The sequence below is a fragment of the Nematolebias whitei genome, chromosome 6 (genome assembly GCF_014905685.2).
Source record: "Nematolebias whitei isolate Nwh7 chromosome 6, NemWhi1, whole genome shotgun sequence".
Lineage (NCBI taxonomy): Eukaryota > Metazoa > Chordata > Actinopteri > Cyprinodontiformes > Rivulidae > Nematolebias > Nematolebias whitei.
Window position 1 is genome coordinate 10,730,442 of NC_056503.1, and position 24,020 is coordinate 10,754,461.

Here is a 24,020-nt window from a genome sequence, read left to right on the forward strand (position 1 = left end):
ACAGATGACCTGACTGAAAAATGTTGGATTGTATACCTGGATTATTGAGCATGGACTTTACTTTTGTTCTTCTACACAATGTAACTCCTACCCACTTGAATATCTTGCACCAAAATATGAAGGCTTGCTTGCCTGTTCAATTTCTGTCCAGAAAAAACACTCATCTTGAAAACTACAAACATTCACTGTTTAAATCCTTAAGCAACAAGGGACATCGGCGCACTGCTTGTTTACCCGTCCACATTGATACAGCACTCTACTACTTCTCTATAATCTGAATTAACAATTCTTTAGAGTTTAGTCAGTACTTTAGATTTCATTCTTATATCCATGGGGCAGACAGACGTCAGTTGCAGGGATGGGTTTGTCTTGCCCATGTGACTGCATTCTGCCAGGAATCAAACTTTGATTCTCTCTTTGAAGGTTTACTGCTCTAACCCCTGAACCACAGCCACACTTATAAACATGAAGACCAGCAAAGCAGAATCAGTGAGCGTTATTAGCGAAGTATTATGAGCTCAAAAAAATCTCTGAAATGTAAACAGGATGAAACTTTTGTAGTTACATTTTTATGAAGCATGTATTTTCTGTGCCATTCTGTTTCCAGTAGTGAAAAATGAGAACTATAATTAGTGCTGCACATGTGAAAAACAGCGCAAAAATGGTGCAACTGGCAACTCTGCTGTCTTGATGTCACAGTTCGCTTGTGCCACGAGGTATTTTTTTTTTTTCAATATGCTGCTTGAGGCTTTACATCTGTTTATACGTCAGAAAATCAAAACAAGCGGGCTTTTACTTGGACATGTCCAGATGCATGCTCAATGATCCAGGTAGATAACCCTAACGAGGTTGAGTCAGGTCCTCTGGACAGAGTCTTCTTTGTTGAAATGTTTCAACAAAGTAGAATCCAGAGGACTTGATCCTACAGTGTTGGGTTTTACTTGGACAATCTTAGATAACTTGGTGGTTATTAAACCAAATTCAGGTTCAGATTTTGTTTATTTGTCATATGCAAAAATCAACACAAGGTCAACAATGCAATGAAATGCTGAGGACGAGAAGAACCTTCTCGACTTGCCAAAAAAGAAACAACAAAAGAAATACTAAAGCATGCAGCAAAAATACAAAAACAAGGTGCAAAAAGTGAAAAAGAAATGCATCTACAGTGTGGTTTGGTTAGCAGTGAGGTTCTTTCAGCAGCATGGTTCTGTTCTGTTAGCAGCGTTAGCAGCTTGATAATAACGACCGCAGCAGCTGCCCTCGCAGACTGTCCTCCAGAACCGAGTCCAGCAGACAGAGAACATCCAAGGTTTTTCCTGCAGAGCTGAACAGGTCCGTAGAGTTTGGTCCATGCAGGCAGGTGGAGGATCATGGAGACGGCTGCCATGACAGGCCGGCGCGTGAGCCCGAGGCTGGAGGGGGGCCAGGAACTGGACCACGACGGCAGGATGGGATGATGGCATGATGGCAAGGCAGCAGCACAGAAATCTCCACAATGTTTTGCGGTCATACCCGTAGCATGGGTGTGCAGTGTAGGTGCAAAAAAAGTTTAAACAAAAACACCAGGAGCAAAAAAAGATGGAGTCGAAGCAGCGCTCCTGTCAATGCGGCCATACTGCGGTGCTCGTGGCGTCACATTGAACTCCTTTGTTTTTTCTGTTTTGGTATTTCAGGTCCAAACTGGGTCTTTTTCAATCAAGAATTAGTTTACAGAAAGCAAGCGTCAAGGTAAGCGTGTTTTAGTAGGAAAGTCATTTTTCATTTAAGCACAACTTTACTTAAAATTTTTAGACAAATATGTCAGTATTTCTCTTGTTTTTTTAAACCCACATAAAAAGCTAAAAGCTTTCATATTTCCCTCCACATTTTAGCATACAATGAATCTCTGTCTCTGTTTTGTTTCAGTTGAAAGCAAAGAGAAGTGACTGTAACTCCAAGGCGACGCAGGCCAGGAATGACTACTTGCTAACGCTAGCTGCTGCCAATGCCCATCATGATCGCTACTACCACACCGATCTGCTGCACTGCATACAGGTATGTTGGTGGAGACTCGCTCATCTAGGACAGGGCAATCCTAAGAGGTTTTAAGAAAAAGGCAGCTGGGCTTCTTTAGTTTTTAAAATGGTACTTACTGTGATATGAATTAAAGGCTGAAGGATGAGAGTGGTGTAAGAGAATACAATAAAGTAAATCTTTCCACTTGAAAAAATAAGCTGGAGACGGAAATTTGTAATGCTCCTCCAATTTTTACCACAGCTCGTACTGACTTAAGGATCTCATTTGAATACTACGTTGAGGGATTGTTTAGCAATGGGAAATCATTCTCTGGTTGGAAAATTTAAATAGGACTCTTAGAAATACAGATAGATTATTGTGTGTATGAGAGTGCACACCATCAGGCTCGAAAATGGCTTGAAAAAGGTGAAAATTACACAGGTTTGAGTCTTCAAAGACTGCCACAGCCTTTCATGGATTCATCACTTAATTGGAATAAATATCTATGTGAGTAACAGCTATGGCAGATTGGTGGTCATTGTCATGGGCTTGTAATTCTGAGGTTGCAGGTACAAGTGCATTTTGTGCAGGAAGAAATCCATTGAATTAGGGATGCACAATATTGGATTTTTGGCCGATATGTTGAAACTTATTTGGCCAATTACCAATATTTTATAGACTTTCCTTTGTCAGAACATAGCCCTCTTATTTAGGCTTATTTACTACAAAAATTGTGTAACAGCTATAAGAGCTGGTGACATATATATTCAGTAACAGCTATATGATATGCATAACACTTTAACTTATATTAAATGAAAAGTGTTAAATGTTATTCATTAGCATTAGTCACCTGTGATGCTGTTTCACTTGTGGAGGCTTGTTCCAGGTTAATGGCTGCAGAGTGGGATCCTCTGCACTCCTGTGCATGAAGGACAGACTTTAAGTTCAAAGTTTTGTCTATCCATTGTTCCGTAAGACCAATCATGCTAACGGGGCTAACACTTGACATTCACATGTCTGTGGGAAAACTCACCTAAGTGCTATCGGCTATTAGCTTCTCAGTGATGTCGGAAGTGACGGCTTGTAACTCGGGTAAGGCTGCGTCGGAATAATATCTCCAACTGGGGACGCTGCTTGCTACATCGTCCCCAGTTGGAGATATTTGATCAACGTAGTCCAAAAATCTTCGGAATCCGACATCCTCTGCGGAAAAATCCTTCCACATCCCCGACATTTTGTCTTCTTCCTCTCTGCTGTGATCGGATTAGGTAGGCGCGCGTGATGTCATCACGTTGTGCTGCCGCTGCAGGCATCCCTGTCACTGGGTTGTCATACAAAACCAGCATCTTTTATAATGGTGAGTTATTTTGATGGAGTTATTTTGATGGAATGGCCGATGTCTGATATTTAACTTTAACGCTAATATCGGCTGATACTAATACCATGCCGATAATATTGTGCATCCCTACATTGAGTAGAAATAGAATAGAGTAGGAATTGAATATATGCAATGCAAAACAAATTGTCCTGATTTCTCCCTATACCAAATGACCGGGAATCAAATTATTACGATCATGAATAAAATGTCAGAACACATCTAATTTTTGTATCAGAATACATGAGAATTTAAAATAATATTTATGTAAATTCTGTCTTAAAATTCTGACAGTTCCTGTAAATCAATGAAACTGTTTATCTTGTGATACTATGAGCACTATAATGATTTGAGAACTGGTTTTAAGCTTGCGAGTGCAGGCTTTTCCTGTAAGTGCTCACACTTTTTCCAACTAAGTTCGGATGCAGCAAACTTGTACATGATTGAAAGAACATTTCAAACTTGCCTAGTTAAAAAAAGTTTCCTATAATTTCTCAAACTTTTATTTTTTTGCTAAGGTAGGTTGTTTTTTTTTTAGTCTTGTTAAAATGTTTCCTCCCTGACTCTGACACTTTTTGCCTCAGGCAGGCTTGAGCATCTATCTTATGAGGCCATTCTGAATAATAGATCCTCATCTCGTCGTGACAGAAGGACAGAACTGCAGGGAGATATGCATGTACACAAATATGTGCATGCAAACACACAAGGAGAATGAGGGACACTGCTTGAGGGAAGCAAGCTGTTCCTGCAACTCATTTGTGGCGTTTACAAGTTTTCAAATAAAAACGTTGTATTGTTTGACTGAGCAGATGGACCAAAATCTACAGAACAAGAACGATGTATGTTAGAACGTATATCATGTTATAGAAATGTTTGTACCGTTTATGCTGTCACTTACTCAGTGTGGCAATGGGAAGATATTTTTACATTAGTTCAAACTGGAATACATAATGCTAAATTTCACTTTTCAGAAATCCTTGTGTTAGTAAAATATAAAAGCACATTCTTTAAAGAAAGACTAATGGCTTGTTGCCTTGCATACCAAAGATGTTGCACGATATTTTAGCACTCAGAGTGCATGCTGGGATGACTATCAGCTAGTACACCTAGTTCAAACTCAAGTTTTGTACAAACAACAAAGTTGTAGCCATTTTTGATTAGCCGTGGTGGCCATTTTGATTGGCTGTAGATGTGTGTAGTAATTACTTTCAGAAAGTTTTATTAAAATCGGTACAATGGTATACTAGATATTTAGCTAACAGATGGATATAGGTGATTTCAACAGATAATATCAAAGTTTAAAACAAAGATTAGATAAAACCTTTTTTGATCCCATGGGAAGATTCCTTCATACTTTGCTATGTGTCAGTGCTCAGATTGTGTGTTGGGGATTAATCTCAGCTACTACCACACCAAATGCTAACACAGTATCTATAAAACTGACTGACTTTTAGCCATTTTTGTGTTGCTAAAATTCAAAAGCTGTGGCGGCCATCTTGAACTGGGCTGGCTCCAAATGGTAATCCGTTGGAGATCTACGTCTAGTAACTGCTTTCAGAAAGTTTGATTAAAATCTGTAGAAAGGTTCACAAGATAATACTCTAACAGGCAAACTAACATGTAAACACACACAAGCACAAGCTATTACATTATCACCCGCCATGCAGGGCTTAATTTGTAAACCGAACGATGCCAGAAGGCAAATAGTGTGCGAGCCGGCGGCAGGGTGGGGGGTGTCTGGAGGTCCTCCCCCAGAAAATTTTGAATAAATTAGATGAGATTTCCTGCATTTTGGTGTATTTTAACAGGTTGTTAAACATCCTGTGTTCACCTACATTTGTAAACAAATGTCTGTTTGTACTAGGGGTTAAACAACTACACATTTTTAAAAGTCGACTTTAGCATGATAAAAATCGATTCAACTTCGACTAGTCGATGACGTCAAAGGAACTTAAGATGCTGTATATTTGCAAAAAATAAAATAAAATTAGAAAAAAAGTCATTTATTATTTACACACACACAAAAACAAGAACAACAAAACATTGGGCATATATTTATGCTCCTACCATTTATCATACAGCAAACAAGTCAAAGGAAAAGCAAAACTATTATCCGGCTGCAAGAATGCTGCTGTTTTTATTTTATTTAATCCACCACGTGGAATAGGGTTGGGAAAAGCGAGGGGAGGGGGGTGCGACTAGTCGACGGGAAATATAAAAACTTGCGAGATGGCATCCTAGTCGATTAGTCTATTCAACCCCTAGTCTGTACATGGCCGCTGCCTGTGGGCTCCTGCCCGTGTACGACTGCCTGGTTAGCTAGGCACTCACCCCCACCACTAAGAGTGGTGGAGATTCTTTTAAGGGTAGACACAGAAATTCTACTTGAAGGGGCAGATTTTATGTGGCTGTTGTGTTTAAAATGAGTGTTTATGTAATTATTTTCAGTTTACATATTCAATATAGGTTTTATTTGTTCATAACTTTATTATTAGTAAGGCTGAGAGTTACTGGATCCAAGCAAACAGTTACCGGAACGCACCCTGTCAAAATAAGAGTTCCTGGATCCTGTTCCGGCAGGATCCAGCTCAGATTAAGCCCTGCCGCTATGGGCAATTTAAAAAAAATCCCCTTTATCATTACATTTGAAGCAAACAGGAAGTTGATAAAATGAAGATGCCTGAAAATACAAAAATGGCTTCCAGACAAGAATATTGGAAGACAATGACTCCCACATGCCTTGTTAGGATCAAACCTATTGATAGCTGCACCTGGCTGCAGTAATAACTCAAGTTCTTCATGACCTGGGCTGTCCTTGTCCATGCGACAGCTGTGGAGAGGACAGGAGCTGCTCCACGTCCCCCTCTGCTGTTCAAAAACCATGTTGTCCAAACGCTCACCCCCCCTTTAGACACACACGCTTAAATTTACACCTCTGCTGCCCTGTCCTGTACTTTTTGTTCAGAATGATGCAGTCATTTGACATTAGGTCACACACATAAAAACAAAGTGACCCCAGTACAAGCTTTTTCTGGAAGCTGACTCACTTCATTTCAACACTACCATAAATGGATACAAAAGAGGAGGAGAGGAAGAGAAAAAAGGCGGAGGAGGAAATTAGCAGAATGATGAGGGAACATGTAGAGAGAAGTCAGCCAGCGACCCACCCTGAACGACATCATTTCCTTCTTAATATTGTATTGTTTTACAGGACTGTGTCTCACGTGCGCAGATGGCACAGTCCTGATGTTACTGCGCCCATTTGTCAAAATCTTTGCACGTGTTTACATTAAGTATTGACTTATTTAAAACGTGAAGTTCTGGTTGGTAACAAAGACAGTACAAGCAATAATGTAGGAATAAATCCAGTACATTATTTATGTTTGTCTGTTAGGAGAGAAAGAAACGTTACAAGATCCACTTGCTCCTGCAGCGTCTGCAGGTTTGTGAGAAGACGAGCTTCTGTGAAGAGCTTTCACCGGAGGACTTTATTCCAACTGAGCACTTGATGGAGTCTCTGAGCTCTGCGGAGTTTGATTAGTTGACCTGCAGTCTGAACCCTCTCACCTTCTACTGCAGCCACGAGAACAAGAGATTTTGAGAACACAAACACATATCTTTCTAAGACTTTTAAACTTTTCCTCTTGTGCTCCCTAATTCTTGTTTAAATGATCTTCCTCCTCACTGTCTCTTCCTCTGGTTGATGTTTGTGTTTGGCAGTGTGGTCTGCAGCTTGGCAACTCTCCTCCGGCTGATCATGTGTCAGTAATGTCTTTCTATCAATGCGTCTAAAGATCTAATGAAGTCTGTCCAACTAAAACATCTGCTTAGTTTCTTTAAGCTAAACTTGAGCGTGTATCTTTTTCACGACTCTGTTCTCGTATCCTCCGTCCAGTTTACTTCATGAAATTTCTCTTTCAGCTTTCCTTCCATTACACACTGTATAAATGGCTATAATTTAAAAGAGCAAAAATGTTTTAGATTTTGGCTTCAGAAGCCTGTTTTTGATCGTTTTGATCCCAGGACAGGTGTGTCCTATTTGTCAAGCATCGTTACATTTAGGACCAAAGTATTGTTGATCAGGTAAGGCATAGATTAGATATGTTTCTACACTGAAAATGCTGATGTTAGGGGAAGTCTTACTGCATTAACGGTTTCAAAACATGGTGCTTGTAACTCAGGCACTTGTCTGGTTTGAGCTGTTGTAACGATACAACTCATGCAATCCTAACAAATTAAACCAAAAGCAACTGGACTTTATTTTAAATTTTCTTGAACACCCTTTGCATCTAATCTGAAGAACTTTCTCAGTTTACATCAAAGTTCAGGCTCAATAATCCAGGTAGACAATCCTTCAAAGTTCAGTGAAGTCATCTGGACGGTTTCTTTTTGGTGGGTTTGCTGCTTGTGGGACTGAGTTTGTTGTGACTGCTCGGACTGATGAAGTCCTTTGGATGAAGGATGAAACGTCTCAACAAAAAAAAGAATCTGAGAGAGATAGAGATAGAGATAGAGAGAGCGAGAGAGAGAGAGAGAGAGCGAGAGAGAGAGAGAGAGAGAGAGAGAGAGAGATTGATTGATTGATTGATTGATTGATTGATTGATTGATTGATTGATTCTTTTTGTTTATTTGAATTCCCTCCCTCTTGAATAGAACATGAATGAATAAAAATGTACACAAACTGGAGTTTTTCACACAGTAACCTTGATGTTCTTCTCCTGGCTGTTCTTTAGGCCTTAGATGGGAGGATCTATGAACACGTGAAGGACTACCTGGTGGCGTTGTGTCGCACTGAACTGGAGGCCTCCCAGGCTACTCACAACACCTACCAGTTCCTTTTAGAAAAATCCACCCGGGTGAGTTGGATGTAGTCAGGCACCATCTGGGCTCAAGTTTGTAAATGTGGACATGTAGATGCACAACATGTAGTTTTTTAACTATGATAAACTAGTTAAACAAGCTTTTATTTGATTGGTTACTGAAGTAAAGCATTAATTGTTATGTACCGTATTTTCCGCCGTACATCTTGCACCACCCTATAAGTTGCATCAGTCCAAATATGTCTAGAAAAGAAGAAAAAATCCATAAATAAGTTGCTTTGCCATATAAGTCGCATCTATTATGTGTCACCGCTGACGCGTCATGTTTGTTACGCGTCACCACTGACAACCCGGAAATGTGGGCCAGTGTTGTGCCAAAAATCAATTGGCTGCCAAATGGCGGCTGTGGGAGCATGAACTGGAGGACTTTAACAAGATTTTAACGAGATTAGCACTTAAAAACAATTATTTGTTTGCTTGAAATTATATTAAAGGTGTGTCTCAGTCTAACTTTTACTTAATAAATGCACTTCAATGGTCAAATCAGCTTCATTTCACCAGCAGCGAAATGAAGCTGATTTGACGGTTGCTCCAAGCAAGCTGGACAAAGGTGGTAGGCTATGGCAGGCCTATTGTGTCATTAAGAGCCACTTTTACCTATTACGTGACACTACGGCATGCCAAACTATTTGAGTGCCAAAAAAACATAAATAAGTCACTTCAGCGCATAAGTCGCAGGGCATGCAAATTAGGCAAAAAGTTGCAACTTATAGGCCGGAAAGTATGGTATGTAATGAATATAGTAACTTTAACTTTTTGGTTTTGGCATGAATATTTTTGGAGAGAATCTGGTTTTATTTCATGAAATATGAAAAGGAACAATTATCACAGAGACAGTTCATTTTATTTAATTTCATCTTATTTTGTTTGTATTTTATACTATATATCTAGTAAATATCCTCTCTTACAGTATTTTATGTTTTTTATTTGTCCCCACAGCGCTAGCTCTCTATTTCCAGTTAAGTTTGAAGCCAAAGCAAGGAATCTGCTATATACAAACTTAAAAACTTCACATTTATATTATTGTGGTTAATATAGTTTACTATAATAAGTACAATAACATGAATGTTTGTTTTTTTTCCACCTCCACATGGACTCCAATAATCTTATTATCCAAACTAAATCCTGTGTCGTTAGTAAAACCTCACCTCGTGTGATCTTGATGTGTGTCAGCTAGAAAGTTTGTTTCCTTTTTTATCAGGCTACAGCATCAGAGGTCAGATTTACTGAATGCAAGGCTCATCATGTCTTTCTGGTTGTCTCTTAGATAATCCAGGAGTTCAACCAGCAGCTGTTCATGCAGGAGAACCCTGTGTTTCACAAAGCACACGACTTCCAGTTCCAGCCCAGTGAATACGACGTGGTAAGAAAGCTGCATTTATAACTGCACTTATGTATGAACGTCTTTGAATTGTTTGGGGATAAACCACCTCCCACCAGGACAGTAACTCGTTCTTTGTCCTTCTGAATCTGACTCCCACACACATGCAGCCTGTTGTGTAGGTTTTACACCCCGATTACTCCCACTGTTGCTTTTATATCTGTGGGTAAACATTTATTAAATTGCTGGAACTAAATGAATCTCCTTTTTCCTCGTATGATTTTAGAGACACGCGTTGTATTGTGTTTGAGAGGCTGTTAAAGCTCACCCTCACTTTGGAGAGGTTTGTGGGTCTGCACTTTAGCTGTCTGGTCAACTATTCGGTGACAGGATGACAGAAGGTGAATCAAATATTTTTGGATCGCTGCAGCGAAACCATGTGTGTCCACTGAGACCTTCATTATCTAGTCTTTAGATTTGTTAACGTTCAACTAAGCTTATCTACAAATAAAATCTTGAACTCGTCTGGTTGCACATGTTTCAGATTGTTTTCTAACAGTCAGAGTTTTGGGGCGGCTGTACAGCGGTTGAAATGATGCTGTCTCACTCCGCTGGGAGCTTGTTAAGTGTTTCTGGATACGACAGAGATGTCTCAGCGGACAGAGCTCCTACTCCCTCTGAAGACGAGCGATCATCCTCTCCTGTTCGAGTCATACTGTGTTTTCTTCTCTGTGCAGCCGTCTTGCTGTCCTCTTCAGTTTCTTGGTCTAACGTTCTCACTCTTCTGCCACTTCAGTGTTTCTCTCTGCAGCGATGTTCTGTTCTTGCTGTGTATCTTCCTGTTCACCTTTGATACTTGCTAACGCTTTTCCTTCAACTTTGTCTCCCATTAACCCCTTCTTGTATTGGTACGCCTGCGTGCTTGCACTGCTATGTGCATGTGTGGGTATGTGAATACCCCCCTGTCTGTCTGTGTGTTTGTGTGTGTGTGGCAGACTCTGAGCTCGGTGCAGCAGTTGGTGGACATTGAGCCGTCGCCCGTCAGTGCCATGAGAATGACCCTGGCAGAGGTAGTCTTTAACTGTTGTTAGCGTTAACCATCTTCATTCCTGCGATAAACCATCGACTCCACCCACATCCTGGCATCTGTTTGGCATGTTAAAGTTTAAAGTTGTTAGCTATGCACCAAAACAAGCTTTGATAAAGAATTCAGACATGTATTTCATCACTGACTGAACTGCTCTAGATAACTTTTTAATTGATTTTTTTTCTTTTTACAAAATAAAAGTCTTTGTCCAGATCAGAAGCAAATATTCTAATAAAAACAGTAAACAGTAAAAACCAAATCATTGGTGTAGTTTCTAGAGTTAACGTGAGTTAAGCAAAAAAAAACGACACACAACAGGAACGTTGCGCTGCGTTAATAAAAACATCTATTAATGTTACTAAAACGTACAGGACATAACCGGAGGTGCTCTGAAACAATGAGACAATTTAAAGCTCCAGCTGAACAGTTTTTATCTTTTTTACTAGAAAAAATATATTTTAAGCAATGGATTGAAAAGCAATATGTGTTTATCCATTATCTTTTACCCGCTTCTTCCATTTTGGGTCACGGGGGGGTCACCGGTGCCCATATACAGCAATCACTGTGCGAGGGGCGGGGTACACCCTGGACAGGTCGCAAGTCCATCACAGGGATGTGTTTTACCATCGACTTTATAATGATGAGATTTCAAGTTTTATATACAGTAGTCCCTCATTTATCACGGGTGTTCCATTACTCCCCCCCCCCCGCGATAAGTGAAAAACTGTGAAGTAGGGATACAGGAGTTCAAGTTCAGTAAACTTTGTCATGACGTGCCAGGCTGCAATCACATTCATCACCTGTTACTCCTGATCTCCCTCCTTAAACAAACTATTTAAATGCTGTAACATTTTAAATAAGCAGTCCATGCAGCATGGATTGTTTTGGTGTTTTGGTGGCCTTAGGATTGTGTCTCTGCTTTTTGCAGATGATGTGGTCCTATTGGCTTCATCAGGTCATGATCTACAGCTTTCGCTGGAGCGGTTCGCAGCCGAGTGTGACACGGCCGGGATGAAGATCAGTTCCTCCAAATCCGAGGCCATGGTCTTGAACCGGAAAAGGGTAGAGTGCCCTCTCCGGGTCAGGGACGAGGTCCTACCCCAAGTGGAGAAGTTCAAGTATCTTGGGGTCTTGTTCACAAATGAGGGAAAAATGGAGCGTGAGATCGATAGGCGGATAGGTGCAGCGTCTGCAGTGAAGCTGGCGCTGTACCGGTCTGTCGTGGTGAAGAGAGAGCTGAGTCAAAAGGCAAAGCTCTCAATTTACCGATCGATCTATGTTCCTACCCTCATCTATGGTCACGAGGTTTGGGTTGTGACCGAAAGAACAAGATCTCGGATACAAGCGTCCGAAATGAGTTTTCTCCGCAGGGTGTCTGGGCTCTCCCTTAGAGAGAGGGTAAGAAGCTCGATCATCCGGGAGGGACTCGGAGTAGAGCCGCTGCTTCTCCACGTCGAGAGGAGCCAGTTGAGGTGGCTTGGGCATCTGGTTAGGATGCCTACTGGACGCCTCCCTCGTGAGGTGTTCCGGACACGTCCCACCGGAAGGAGGCCCAGAGGAAGACCCAGGACACGCTGGAGGGACTATGTTCCTCGGCTGGCCTGGGAACGCCTCGGGATTCCCCTGGAGGAACTGGACCAAGTGGCTGGGGAGAGGGAAGTCTGGGCCTCCCTACTTAGGCTGCTACCCCCGCGACCCGACCCCGTATAAGCGGAAGAAAATGGATGGATGGATGCAGCATGGATTGCATATTTAACAATGTTACAGTATTTAAATTTAAATAGTGGAGAAGAGAAGTGCAGCAGGGCATCAAAGGGTTAACCCTTCATTCAGCTCTGCAGCACGGAGCAGAAATGTACTTCTTCATCAATTACACTGAAACAACTGAACATAGAAGTTCAAAATAATTAAAACACTTCTATATTTTGTGATTTATGATGATTTTTACGATGTGACATACTTTGAATTTTAAGTTGGAAGACAAAAGTCGATCGGTGCTTCTGGACAGCAAAGGGTTAACCCTTCACAGAGATGCAGCAGGAGACGTGTGGTGACAGAGAAGATCAGTTGATCAGCTGCAGGGTGGGGCTTCCCTTTCACTTTTGGTCTGCACGCAATCGTTTAAAAAAATGTATATTAAATAAACAACCCATGGCTCGAGGAGGAGACCCAGAGGAAGACCCAGGACACGCTGGAGGGACTGTGTTTCTCAGCTGGCCTGGGAGCACCTTGGGATTCCCCTGGAGGAGCTGGCCCAAGTGGCTCGGGAGAGGGAAGTCTGGGCCTCCCTACTGAAGCTGCTACCCCCGCGACCCGGCCCCGGATTAGTGGAAGAGAATGGATGGATGAATGGAACCCATGGCTCATCCATCAATCAGACAGTTGAGTCATGCCTAATCTTACTTTGAAAATCTGCAATATAGCAAATCCGCAAAAAATGAACCACGAAGTAGCGAGGGACTACTGTATTTCAGCTAATACTGATGCTCTTTCCTGCACTATTTTACTCACTGCAAAGCAAACTAATCCTTTTGCAACGCTATGATTCAAATTAAATTGTTTGATAGATGGCCATTAGTTTTAAAAACTGTTGAAAAACCCTTCACTGTTAATAAAATTACTACTTGATGAGTTCTAGTCTGCACCACTGAACTCACTAACTGTGATTATGACTTTTGGGTCAATTTTTTCTTGAAACCAGCCTCAAAGGTCCTCAGGTATGAACTTCAGTCTTTGCACTGCAAATGCAAGACAGTAAAAGATGCTGCCTGAATGTAGAATGAGTCTGTACAGTGCAGCTGTCCTGGATGGAAACCTCTTAAACCTAAAGTGGAGTGACTTTTCCAGAACATCTTTGCTTCAGCTCACACTAATAACATTAGTATGCTTGACATAAGAGCTCAGAATCTCTAGGAACCAAAGGTGAAGCAGAAATTCATATATAACCACTTTCTACTTGTCATTTTGTCTAATTAGATAAAGATATTTCTGCTTGTGCTCCAGATATTGCTTTTTAAAGTGACCAGTCAGTTTGTGGCTTACGGAGGGTGCTGCTGATCTTATCACGTAGTGGTCAGGACATTACCAATAGTGTGTGCAATATATTTCCCTCTTTTTAAATATAGTGCATGTTATTGGAAGAAAGTTTAATCATCAGAATGTTTGTGCATTTGTCACATTATTGTGAGTTTGAATGTTGGATGCTGCAGAATAATACCACCAGCGTGGCAGCAGTTGTTGCCATTGATGACATCATTATCACTGCTTTTTCAAAAATAGGAGAAAATAAAAGGATTAACTCAGAAGGTTCTCAACTAGAAGTTTAAAATCTGTCTTCAGCGTTTGCATTTATACAACACTACAGTTAGTAGAAATCCATCCATCCATCCATCCATTATCTTTACCCGCTTATTCCATTTTGGGTCACGGGGGTCGCCGGTGCCCATGTCCAGCAATCACTGTGCGAGGGGCGGGGTACACCCTGGACGGGTCGCAAGTCCATCACAGGGCCACACAGAGACAAACAAGACAAACAACCATTCACTCTCTCACTCACACCTAGGGACAATTTAGAGTTACCAATCAATCTAACATGCATGTTTTTGGTCTGTGGGAGGAAACTGGAGTACCCGGAGAAAACCCACGCATGCACGGAGAGAACATGCAAACTCCACCCAGAAAGGCCCCTGGACCAGGGTTTGAACCAGGGACCTGCTCGCTGATAGGCAGCAGCTCTACCAGTTGCGCCACCGCGCTGCCCGTTAGTAGAAATACTTTTTTTATTTAATATGAAATAATTTGAAAATTGCTACATTGAATTTTCCCAACAATCTGGGTAAATCTATAATAATAATAAGTGCTATGTGTTGTCATCATTCTTTGTTCTCATGCAATGCCAAAAAATTAGTTTTCTGCATTTCACCCAGCACACCTGGGATACACCCCGGTGGAGCAGTGGACAGCTATGTGAGCGCCATGGGAGCAATTAGGGATTGGGTGTCTTGCTCAGAGACACCATGATATGTGGGAATGGCTGGGGATCGAACCTGGGGCTTTCAGGTCGGCTGTCCTGCCTCTACTCCATCTCAGCCCCCCCAAATCTACGATTCTCTGCTGTAACCGTATGAACTGTGAGGTATACAGTACTTAAAATCAAACGCATGGTCTCCGTGTATTGTAATTTATTTGTGTTCTGCCTCGTTTTGCAAGAACGCATCGAGAAATTCTTTGTTAGTTGATTATTTGCGTGAGAGTCACTTCCTGTCACTGAAATCCTGTCGTGCATGCTCTGAGAATAATGCAGTCTGAACACCAGATGATAAACATGCCCGAGTTCTGCTGCAGTTCTGAGAAAGGTTCAGTGAGCCAAACCGTTACTGTCAATGGAAAACATCGTTTCCTGTGTTTAGTTGGTCTCGCTTACTTTTGTGCTATTTTCATTTTTGACAAGATTCCACAGAAACAGTTTGTTTTTAATGAAAATCAACATTTATAGAGATTTTTATGATTTTTAAAAATCAGCACGTACCACTCATACCTTCATACGATCCCTGTTTTAGCTGTGTTCATGTGTGTTGCTCAGCGTGGCGTCAGATTAACAGATTTGTGTCACGCAGAACAGAAAATGACCATTATTATGAAGACTGAGGTGTTTGTAGAAGTACAGCCTGATCCACCGTTTCAGTCCACTGTGTGTACGTTCACTTTCATCTGGCAGGCTGACAGCTATAAAGTAACATCTTCTTTTACCTTTGTTCAAGTTAATTAATACAAGTCTTTAGAACTATACATTTGACAAAGTCATATCAGGTCAGTGCCACTGTTTTAATCTCAAGTTGTGCTTCGCTCCGTTAACTCTCTGATCCTCCTGCGCCTGAATGTAATTAAGCTGTAAATCTCCGTTGTAATGCGTTTAGTTTCACACCCATACTTATCCAGATTCATGCCCTGGTGTTACTGAATCAGCACATAATTAAAATGTATGATTTGCATGAAAAGGTGCAATTAAAATATTATGCGCTTCAGTCCAACACATGTTTATTACCAGATTATCGTGGCCACAGGTTCTCAGGTTTGTGAACACACAACGGTGACAAATGTAAATGGACTGTACTTATACAGCGTCTTTCTATCTAATCAAGATACTCAAAGTGCTTTACAACACTGTCTGTGCCTCATTTACCTCCACACACATTCATACAGCACTCTGCTACATTCCTGCAAAGCTAATTGAACACATCGTTCTAAAGAGAATAATCAGAGCTTTATCACATTCATACGCTGATGGGACACACATCGGAGACAACGAGGGGTTCAGTGTTTTGCCCAGGGACACTTCAACGTGTGACTGCTGCTGGAATCGAACCCCCAACTCTCCCATTGGAGGACAACTTCTCTAATCACTCAGCCACATGCCCGAATGTCTGCATCCTCACACTGTTGGCCTTGTTACAACGGGAGCTGGATGCGGGTCATGGTTCACTGCAGCTAGCTGCTGCTAGCCGTGGGCCTCAGGCCTCCTCTTGGACCCAGGACCCGCCTCCAGCCTACGTCCTTCCCCCGGCTTAGACCTCCCTCAGAAGCGGCAACTCACAGTAAATCAAGGAAACCTGACTTCAGTTTTACCAACTGTATTAAAATCAAAGCAGGAGAAGGTTACAGTTTACAACGCTGGCCTCTCCGGTCTACGACACGAGATCAGGAACCGGAAGGGGCCGGATGTCCCGTGGCAGATTTATAGGACCTAGACTCCTCCTTCACAGAAGGGGGGCACAACCTCTCAGTGTATGAGGGGAGGGACTAAGTGTGGTCTCTTTTGGACCTTATGTGAGTTAATGTGAAAGGAAACAATGAGGCCTTCCTGCATGATGTAGCAAGCAAAATAAATTATGTTCCTTGACGGATATTGAAGACCTGGGAGACTCTTTGTAGAGTTGCTGGCCCCGTTTAAACCGGTCAGAACCGGGTCATAATTTCATTATAATCCCGTCTCTGAGCAGGTCACAAACCCAGGGTCAGTCTAGATAATTTACCAACATTCTTTAATTTGTTTTTTTAACTCTCGTTTCTTTTAGGCATTTGATACAATAGTTGGATCTATCCTGATGCATGCTCAATGATGCAGGTAGAAAAATGTAACAAAGTTAAATCAGGTCCTCTGGACGGATTCAAGAGAAAGAAACAATAAATAAATGAACATTAAAACTTAATTTTAAAAATAATATCAACAGTTGGATGTGTTAGGAACATTAATTTTCACAGAGGAGAGATGAGGGTTTAACTCCTCTACAGCAGGGGTTTTCAAACATTTTGGGTTCAGGGACCCCCTCATAACTCTCACGTTTATTAAATCATTTTCTTCAGTTTGTCTCTTTAATTCAATGGAAATATTTGTGTAACATAAATACTCAAGACCTGTTTATTTATTAATGTTAATACAATTTTTATACTTTGAAGCATGAGGTACTTTTCATTTGACACACTTAATTAACAACATTTTTACTTTCAACTTCCAAAAAAGTTACATTTTTGAGTAAATAAACAGAATAAAAAAAAACACTTTAAAACTTTACCTATTCACATAATGATCATAATAAATGTATCGCCACTTCTTATTACAGAAAACTCTTTGCATCAAACTGAACAGAATCATAACAGCAGTAGTTACACCAAGAAACAGGACTTCGATTGTAAACTGATCCATGCTGGAACACAAATAGTGGGCGGGGGGTCCTCCTCCAGAACATTTTGAATAAAGTAGATGTGATTTCCTGCATTTTGGTTTATTTTAACAGGTTGTTAAAAATCTACTTGCTTGTAAAAAATACACCGCCGACCTCCAGGGGTCCGGGGACCCCAGTTTGAGAACCACTGCTCTACAGTGACAGCACCGTTGTTCATACCAGACAAAACACATTCTTCTGTTTCACCTGTGAACACCTTCTTCCACGTCCCTACTGCAGCTACTCTGACCGACCCTCCATTAGTTATATATACATATACAGTATGTACTGTAGTACTGTAACTACTGCTACAGATTTGTCAGATTTGTGTCTCTACATGTTGGGCCCTAATGTTGGTAATGTAATCATTATATCATCAATCATTATATCTGATCACGACTGACACAGGTTATGGAACTGTGTAATTAACATCCTAAGTGGGAACTTTTGTTACTTTTTGTTGTTTCAAGACTTGAGTCGAACATTGTTGCCATCAGCATCGTGTTTTTTTAGGTGATGTAGAACTCTCAAATGCATGTCTATACATTTAGTTTATCATGATTGTACACCCCTCAAAAGACAGACGTAATATGTCAGTCTTTATTACAGACATGTTGAAATTGTCTGTAATAATATTGTCTCTGTTCGTCCATACGTCTGTAAACTTTCTTTTGTCCGCGACCTAACTTCTGATCCACTCGAGGTAATTTAACAAAACCTGATGCACATTTATACCACCACTAGACAGCATGCCACCAAATACTTTCATCCCCCAACTCTAAGGTCAAGGTCACAAATCAAGGTCAAAAGTTATACTATGTCTTTGCCTGTCCAAGCCTTTTCTATGGAATGCTGTATAATAGTTTGTTGAGGAGTGTATAACGTGCTGTATGCAGTACTTTTATTTTTATTATTTTTTACTGTGTTTTTCTTTGAACAAAAGTGTCAGTTACTGTCAGCCATCTTTGGTTTGCAGTCACTGTTTTTATAGTACTTTGAACAAATTTACAAAACATGTTTTTATTTGGACATTAGAAAATGATGCAAACATTGATTGGAAAACATGGTGTCTGGAAATTTTTTGAGTTTTTAAATAAAAAGAAACCATGACTTTTTTTTCCCCCTTAAAATATCAACAAGTAGTTTAGAAGGACCTTTTTTCAGATGTTGCTGGTTTAAATGTAGCTTCCAGTACATGCCCTGTTCTCTTTTCAGACATGAGGAAAATAATAAATAAGCACGACGGTTTTAAATATGGCCACTTCATCATCACTTCAGCGGGATCCATGTTTTCACAGAAAAAGCAAAGCTGAGAAGTTTATTTTCAAAGCTGTTAAGAAATAAAATTTGTGTTTATGTCAGGGGAAAGTGGTTGACTTTAGAGGCTGAGGAAATAACAATTCCTTCTGAATAAAATTTATCACAAAATTGTGATAAAAGTTGAACAATTAATTGCTCAAATTCGACTCTTTGGCAGAGTCTCATATTGTTTTGTTTGTGATAAATAAAGAACTGTTGCCTCCTGCTCTCTTTGTGTAGCATAAATAAGACACACTCAGATTCTCACACACTTCCAGTCACTCACATTTGGTTTTAATAACAGTTTTTTGTTTAAGAGAACAACAAGTGAGCTTAGAAACACACCTTACATTATTTATTTGAGAAGGAATCAGTTTCTCTCATATTTTCTAAGCCTAATTAAAAGTCGGTGACAAACCTAAACCTCAGCACTGACTCTGACCTTGTGCTTGTTTACCTGCTGTAAACAGCGTACAGGTGTGTTTACCTAAGCCTGTTTGTGTGTGTGTGTTGATGTATTGTAGAGCCGTCAGCTGGAGTCGGAGTCGGGGACGACCGAGGAACACAGTCTGAACAAGGAGGCCCGAAAATGGGCAACCAGGGTGGCCAGAGAGCACAAGAACATCATCCACTACAAAAGAGTAAGAACCGACCGTTTGTTCAAAATACACATTTCATAAAATGCAGAAACACTTTTTAAATCAAGTATAAATTAGTCCAGACAAATAATTACATTTCTTTCTTAACGCTGAAGAATTGTGAGCAGAAATGTTGCTTTTTATTAAATATATTTTTAACTAGAGAAATTGCATTTCCTGAGAAAATGCAGTGTGAATGCTTATTGCAGTAGAACTTGCTGAAAAACAGCTGAAATTAGCTAAAAATATTCTGAAATGTAGCTAAAATGAAAGAACAAGCCTAAATTAGCAGAAGAAAGCAGAAAGATTTACTGAATTAGGTTTGAATAAGCAGAAATGAGCACAAAAATTAGGAAATCAGCTACAACAGCTGAAATTAACAACAACAAAAAACAGCTGAAAAAGCAGAAAGAAGCTTAGCTACCAGAAGCAAGTGGAAAGAGCTAAAATGAGCAAAACATGTTGAATTAGCTGAAAAAGCTAAAATTAGCATAAAACAAATAAGTAGTAGCTGAAATAGCAGATAAAGCTGAAACTAGCAGAAAAATACTGAAAAGAGCATAAGCTGAAATTATCAGAAATAAGTTAATTAGGCTAAAAATAGCAGAAATTACTAAGAATGTTTTTATTCATCTGAAAACAGCTGAAATTTACTAAAAAAAAAATCTAAAAATTAGCTGAAAAAATAAAATAAGCTTAAATTAGCAGAAGACAGCAGAAAGAACACGTTTGCCCATTTAGGCTGAAATAAGCAGAAATGAGCACAAAAAGTAGAAATAATCTGGGGAAAAAAAGCTGAAATTAGCAAAAAATAGATGAAAAGTAGCTAAAAGGCAGAAATAAGATGAAATTACCAGAAGGAAGTGGAGAGAGCACACTTTTGCTGAATTAGGCTGAAAATGGTTTAAATGAGTACAAAAAATGTGGAATTAGCTGAAAAAGCTTAAATTAACACAAAAACAGCTACATTTCATTCATTCATCCTTTATTTAGACAGGTTAATCCCACTGAGCCTTGGGGACTCATTTACAAGAGAGACCTGATTTTAACAGAGTGATGACAACAGTGAACAACAAAGACAACAATAGACAATCATAAAAGAAAACAAATACATTGAGAAGAAGATAGTAGCTGAAATAGTAGACAACGCTGAAACTTGCAGAAACAAGCTAAAAGGAGTATAACAAGCTGAAATTATTATAAAGAAATGAGAAGAAGCACAAAAATGTTGTAGTTAGCAGAAAGAGTCTGAAAGGAGCACAAAACAGCTGAAAAAACTGCTGAAATTAGCTGAAATTAGTTTAAATTTGCACAAGGAAGCTGAAAGTAGCTGAACCAGAGCAAAATGCGAAAGGAGCAGTAAAAGGTTGTAAACATATCTAAACATCTGAAGGATGTACAATGAGCTCAATTCATTTTCTATGAAGACAATTATGTTGAAATAGGTTGAAAACTGCAGGACGAGGATCACAGTGGAAAACGTACAGAAGAAAAATGGATCAGAACAGTGTGAATGCTTCATAAACATTCACACTGTTGAGTAATTATTATCAATATGCACAAGGAATGCTGGGTCTTTAGTTTTGCAACTAGTTAGTATTTGATTTGTGTACCCTTATCTAAATTGTTAACAATTATGCAATATGTGAAGTAGAAATTGTTCATTTTGACGCCCCCCCCCCCCCCACACACACACACACACACACACACACACACACACACACACAGCACCTCTAATGCTGCGTGTGATTTTCCTTTAGTCTCTGGAGGAGTGTGAAAGCCACGGCCTGCCTCCCACCGAGCAGGGCCGACTAGATCTGGAGCTGAAGATAGAAGACACCAAAGAGATGATGCGCAAAGCTGAGGTCTGTGACTCACACTGGAAACTTTAGCTGTTGTTTCGGCCTCTTCCTCTTTTGGAGGTTTTCATGCTCTCTGTGTGATCAGAGCTTTTTTTTCCCACTATCTCTCACTGTTACAAAACACAGCAAAGTTGGCTGTATTAAACACACTAAAATAGCTAACTCCAGTGCCTGGCATGAATACAGGCATTAGTGTGGACTGGTTTGTCAAACTTAAACTGGATTTGATCTTTATCTTGTCTGTACTTGACAGATCTGGTAAAAAAAAAATGTCCCAAGAGGTTTGTAGGGACACTGAAGAATCTGCAAGCACAAAGAAACCAGCTCTGTAATGTTTATTAAAACCAACAAGCTTTAAAAGTGATGCACACGTACTGAATGTTGCAAATCATTGCAAATTAGTTTTGGTGCTGCAGAAATAATGCAGAATACTGTGACTGCTGCCGAGTGTTTGAACATATGAACACGTGTGCAGCACGACAGCCGAGTGTGTTAAAATAAAATAGACCCCATCATCAAATGCATTTCACATCAGAAGAGATGAAACATCTTTTAAGTAATTCACACGATCGCCTCATCGAAGCCCAAACACCAAGAATGTGTCAATTTATGAACTATATTCTGCTCATTTAGAGGTTTAAACATGCAAAATAATTGGTTTGATTCAAAAAGGAAACTATAAATGTAGATAAAACGTTTGAAAATTCAGTCTAAACCGTCTTCTTCATCTCAGACTCCCTCTCCTCTTCTTCCTGCTCCCATCATCTTTTCTTTTTGTGGAAAATCTATTTTTTATGCATTACTCCTCACGGATGTGTCACAGTGCACGAGGACAGTCACCTCTCCTGCTCAGATTGATCTTTTCTCACTCCACATCTGTATTCTGTCTGCCCTCAGCCTCACTCAGCTGGTTTTCTTCCTGATGCTCCTCAACACTATCAGTCTTATAGTTGGCCCCCTCTGATGTCAGATTTGGTCCAATACATCATTATTTGGTATTTCTGGTTTGCAAATACTTCAAGTCAATGAACGATAATTTAGCAGCTATCAGTACCATGTCATCTCAATGTGTGACAACATTTGGGCGTTGTCCTCCTCCTACCCCACCCTCACTCAGACCGTCCATCAGCTGTTTGCTCTTGTAGACGGAACATTTTCTTGACTAAGTAAATGAATATTTCATGTGCTCATTTGATCCAGGCGAGCTCGCCACACAGCCTGCATGTCATAATCGCGATGGGAGTGAAAGCAGGACAAAAGACATTTCTTTCACTATCTGGACGGTTAATGTCTCTTTTTCCCTTTCCACAAAGTCACATCCTGATCCTCTCTAGGCTCTCCCAACATCAGTTTCAGCCCCTTGTTGAAGGTTGAAATGAGATTAGACACTAATTATTCAAATAGAGAATTATTAAACGGTAAACATCATCCTGTAGATTTCCGATTCATTTTTGTTTTTCTCTTGCCTGAAATCAGACAGAGTTGTTAATTCAGTATTTCTGAAAGCGTGGACGCAGGACCAGGGCTGTGACGAGCCAGCTTCAGTCAAGAAGACGGCAATATTCCAGTCATAAAACAATGGCACCTGTCCCGCTTGCTGTGTCACAGCATGTGCTGTGACACAGCCTCTGTTCTGAGATTGTCACAGTTCAAATAGTATCTGCGTGTGACGTCACGTGCACCACTGTATGGCAGCTCTGATGGGAGTTTCGCTTCGACTCGCTCTGTTTTTTGTTCTCGTTGTTTTTGTTTGAACTTTTTTGTGCCTACACTACACCCACGCTATGGGTATGACCGCAACGCACTTTTGCAGTTTTGTGTGTCTCTGCCTTGCCATCGTGGTTCAGTTCGTGGGCCCCGTCCAGCCTCGGGCTCAGGCTCCTGCCTGTCATGGCGGCCGTCTCCATCTGCCTGCACAGACCGAACTCTACGGAACAGTTCGGTTCCGTGGGGAAACCTTGGATGTTCTTTGTCTGACAAACCTGGTTCTGGTGGGCAGCCATTGTCCATTGCCACGGTTATTATCATCATACTGCTAATGGGACGGCGCTGCTAACAAGACCACGTCGCTAACAGAACCATGCTGCTAACAGAACCATGCTGCTAACAGAACCATCTTGCTAAGAGAACCTCACTGCTAACAAAACTACACAATTTTAATAGGACCATGCTGCTAACAGGACTACATAGCTAACAGTACCATGCTGCTAACAGGACCACGCTGCTAATAGTACCATGCTGCTAACGTGACCATGTTGCTAAGAGAACCTCACTGCTAACAAAACCACATGATTCTAATAGGACCGTTTTGCTAACAGGACCACACTACTAACAACACCATGCTGCTAGGACCATACTGCTAACAGTACCATGTTGCTAACAGTACCATGCTGCTAATGGGACCATGTTGCTAAGAGAACTACACAATTCTAATAGAACCAAGCTGCTAACAGAACACACTGCTAGCTGCACCATGCTGCAAATAAGACCATACTGCTAATAGGACCACACTGCTAACAGTACCACACTGTTAACAATACCATGCTGCTAATAGGACCACACTGCTAACAGTACCACACTGTTAACAGTACAATGCTGCTAACAGGACCACACTGCTAACAGTACCATACTGCTAACAGTACCATACTGCTAACAGTACCATGCTGCTAACAGTACCATGCTGCTAATAGTACCATACTGCTAACAGTACCACACTGTTAACGGTACCATGCTGCTAACAGGACCACACTGCTAACAGTACCATACTGCTAACAGTACCATACTGCTAACAGCACCATGCTGCTAATAGGACCACACTGCTAACAGTACCACACTGTTAA

The 24,020-nt window shown here is 40.6% G+C and overlaps 1 protein-coding gene across 1 annotated transcript in view; it reads left to right on the plus strand.

Annotated features, from left to right (window-relative positions):
• Positions 1–1,519: 1,519 nt before the first annotated feature.
• The window catches only part of LOC119411522 (F-BAR and double SH3 domains protein 2), a 44,185-nt gene continuing 21,684 nt past the window's right edge, over positions 1,520–24,020 (plus strand). Inside the window, exons 1-8 of the mRNA XM_037678475.1 lie at positions 1,520–1,536; positions 1,674–1,728; positions 1,906–2,034; positions 8,105–8,227; positions 9,519–9,614; positions 10,568–10,642; positions 19,205–19,321; positions 21,079–21,183. Of these exons, the coding sequence (XP_037534403.1) occupies positions 1,520–1,536; positions 1,674–1,728; positions 1,906–2,034; positions 8,105–8,227; positions 9,519–9,614; positions 10,568–10,642; positions 19,205–19,321; positions 21,079–21,183 (717 nt within the window). The remainder of the gene's footprint in view (positions 1,537–1,673; positions 1,729–1,905; positions 2,035–8,104; positions 8,228–9,518; positions 9,615–10,567; positions 10,643–19,204; positions 19,322–21,078; positions 21,184–24,020) is intronic.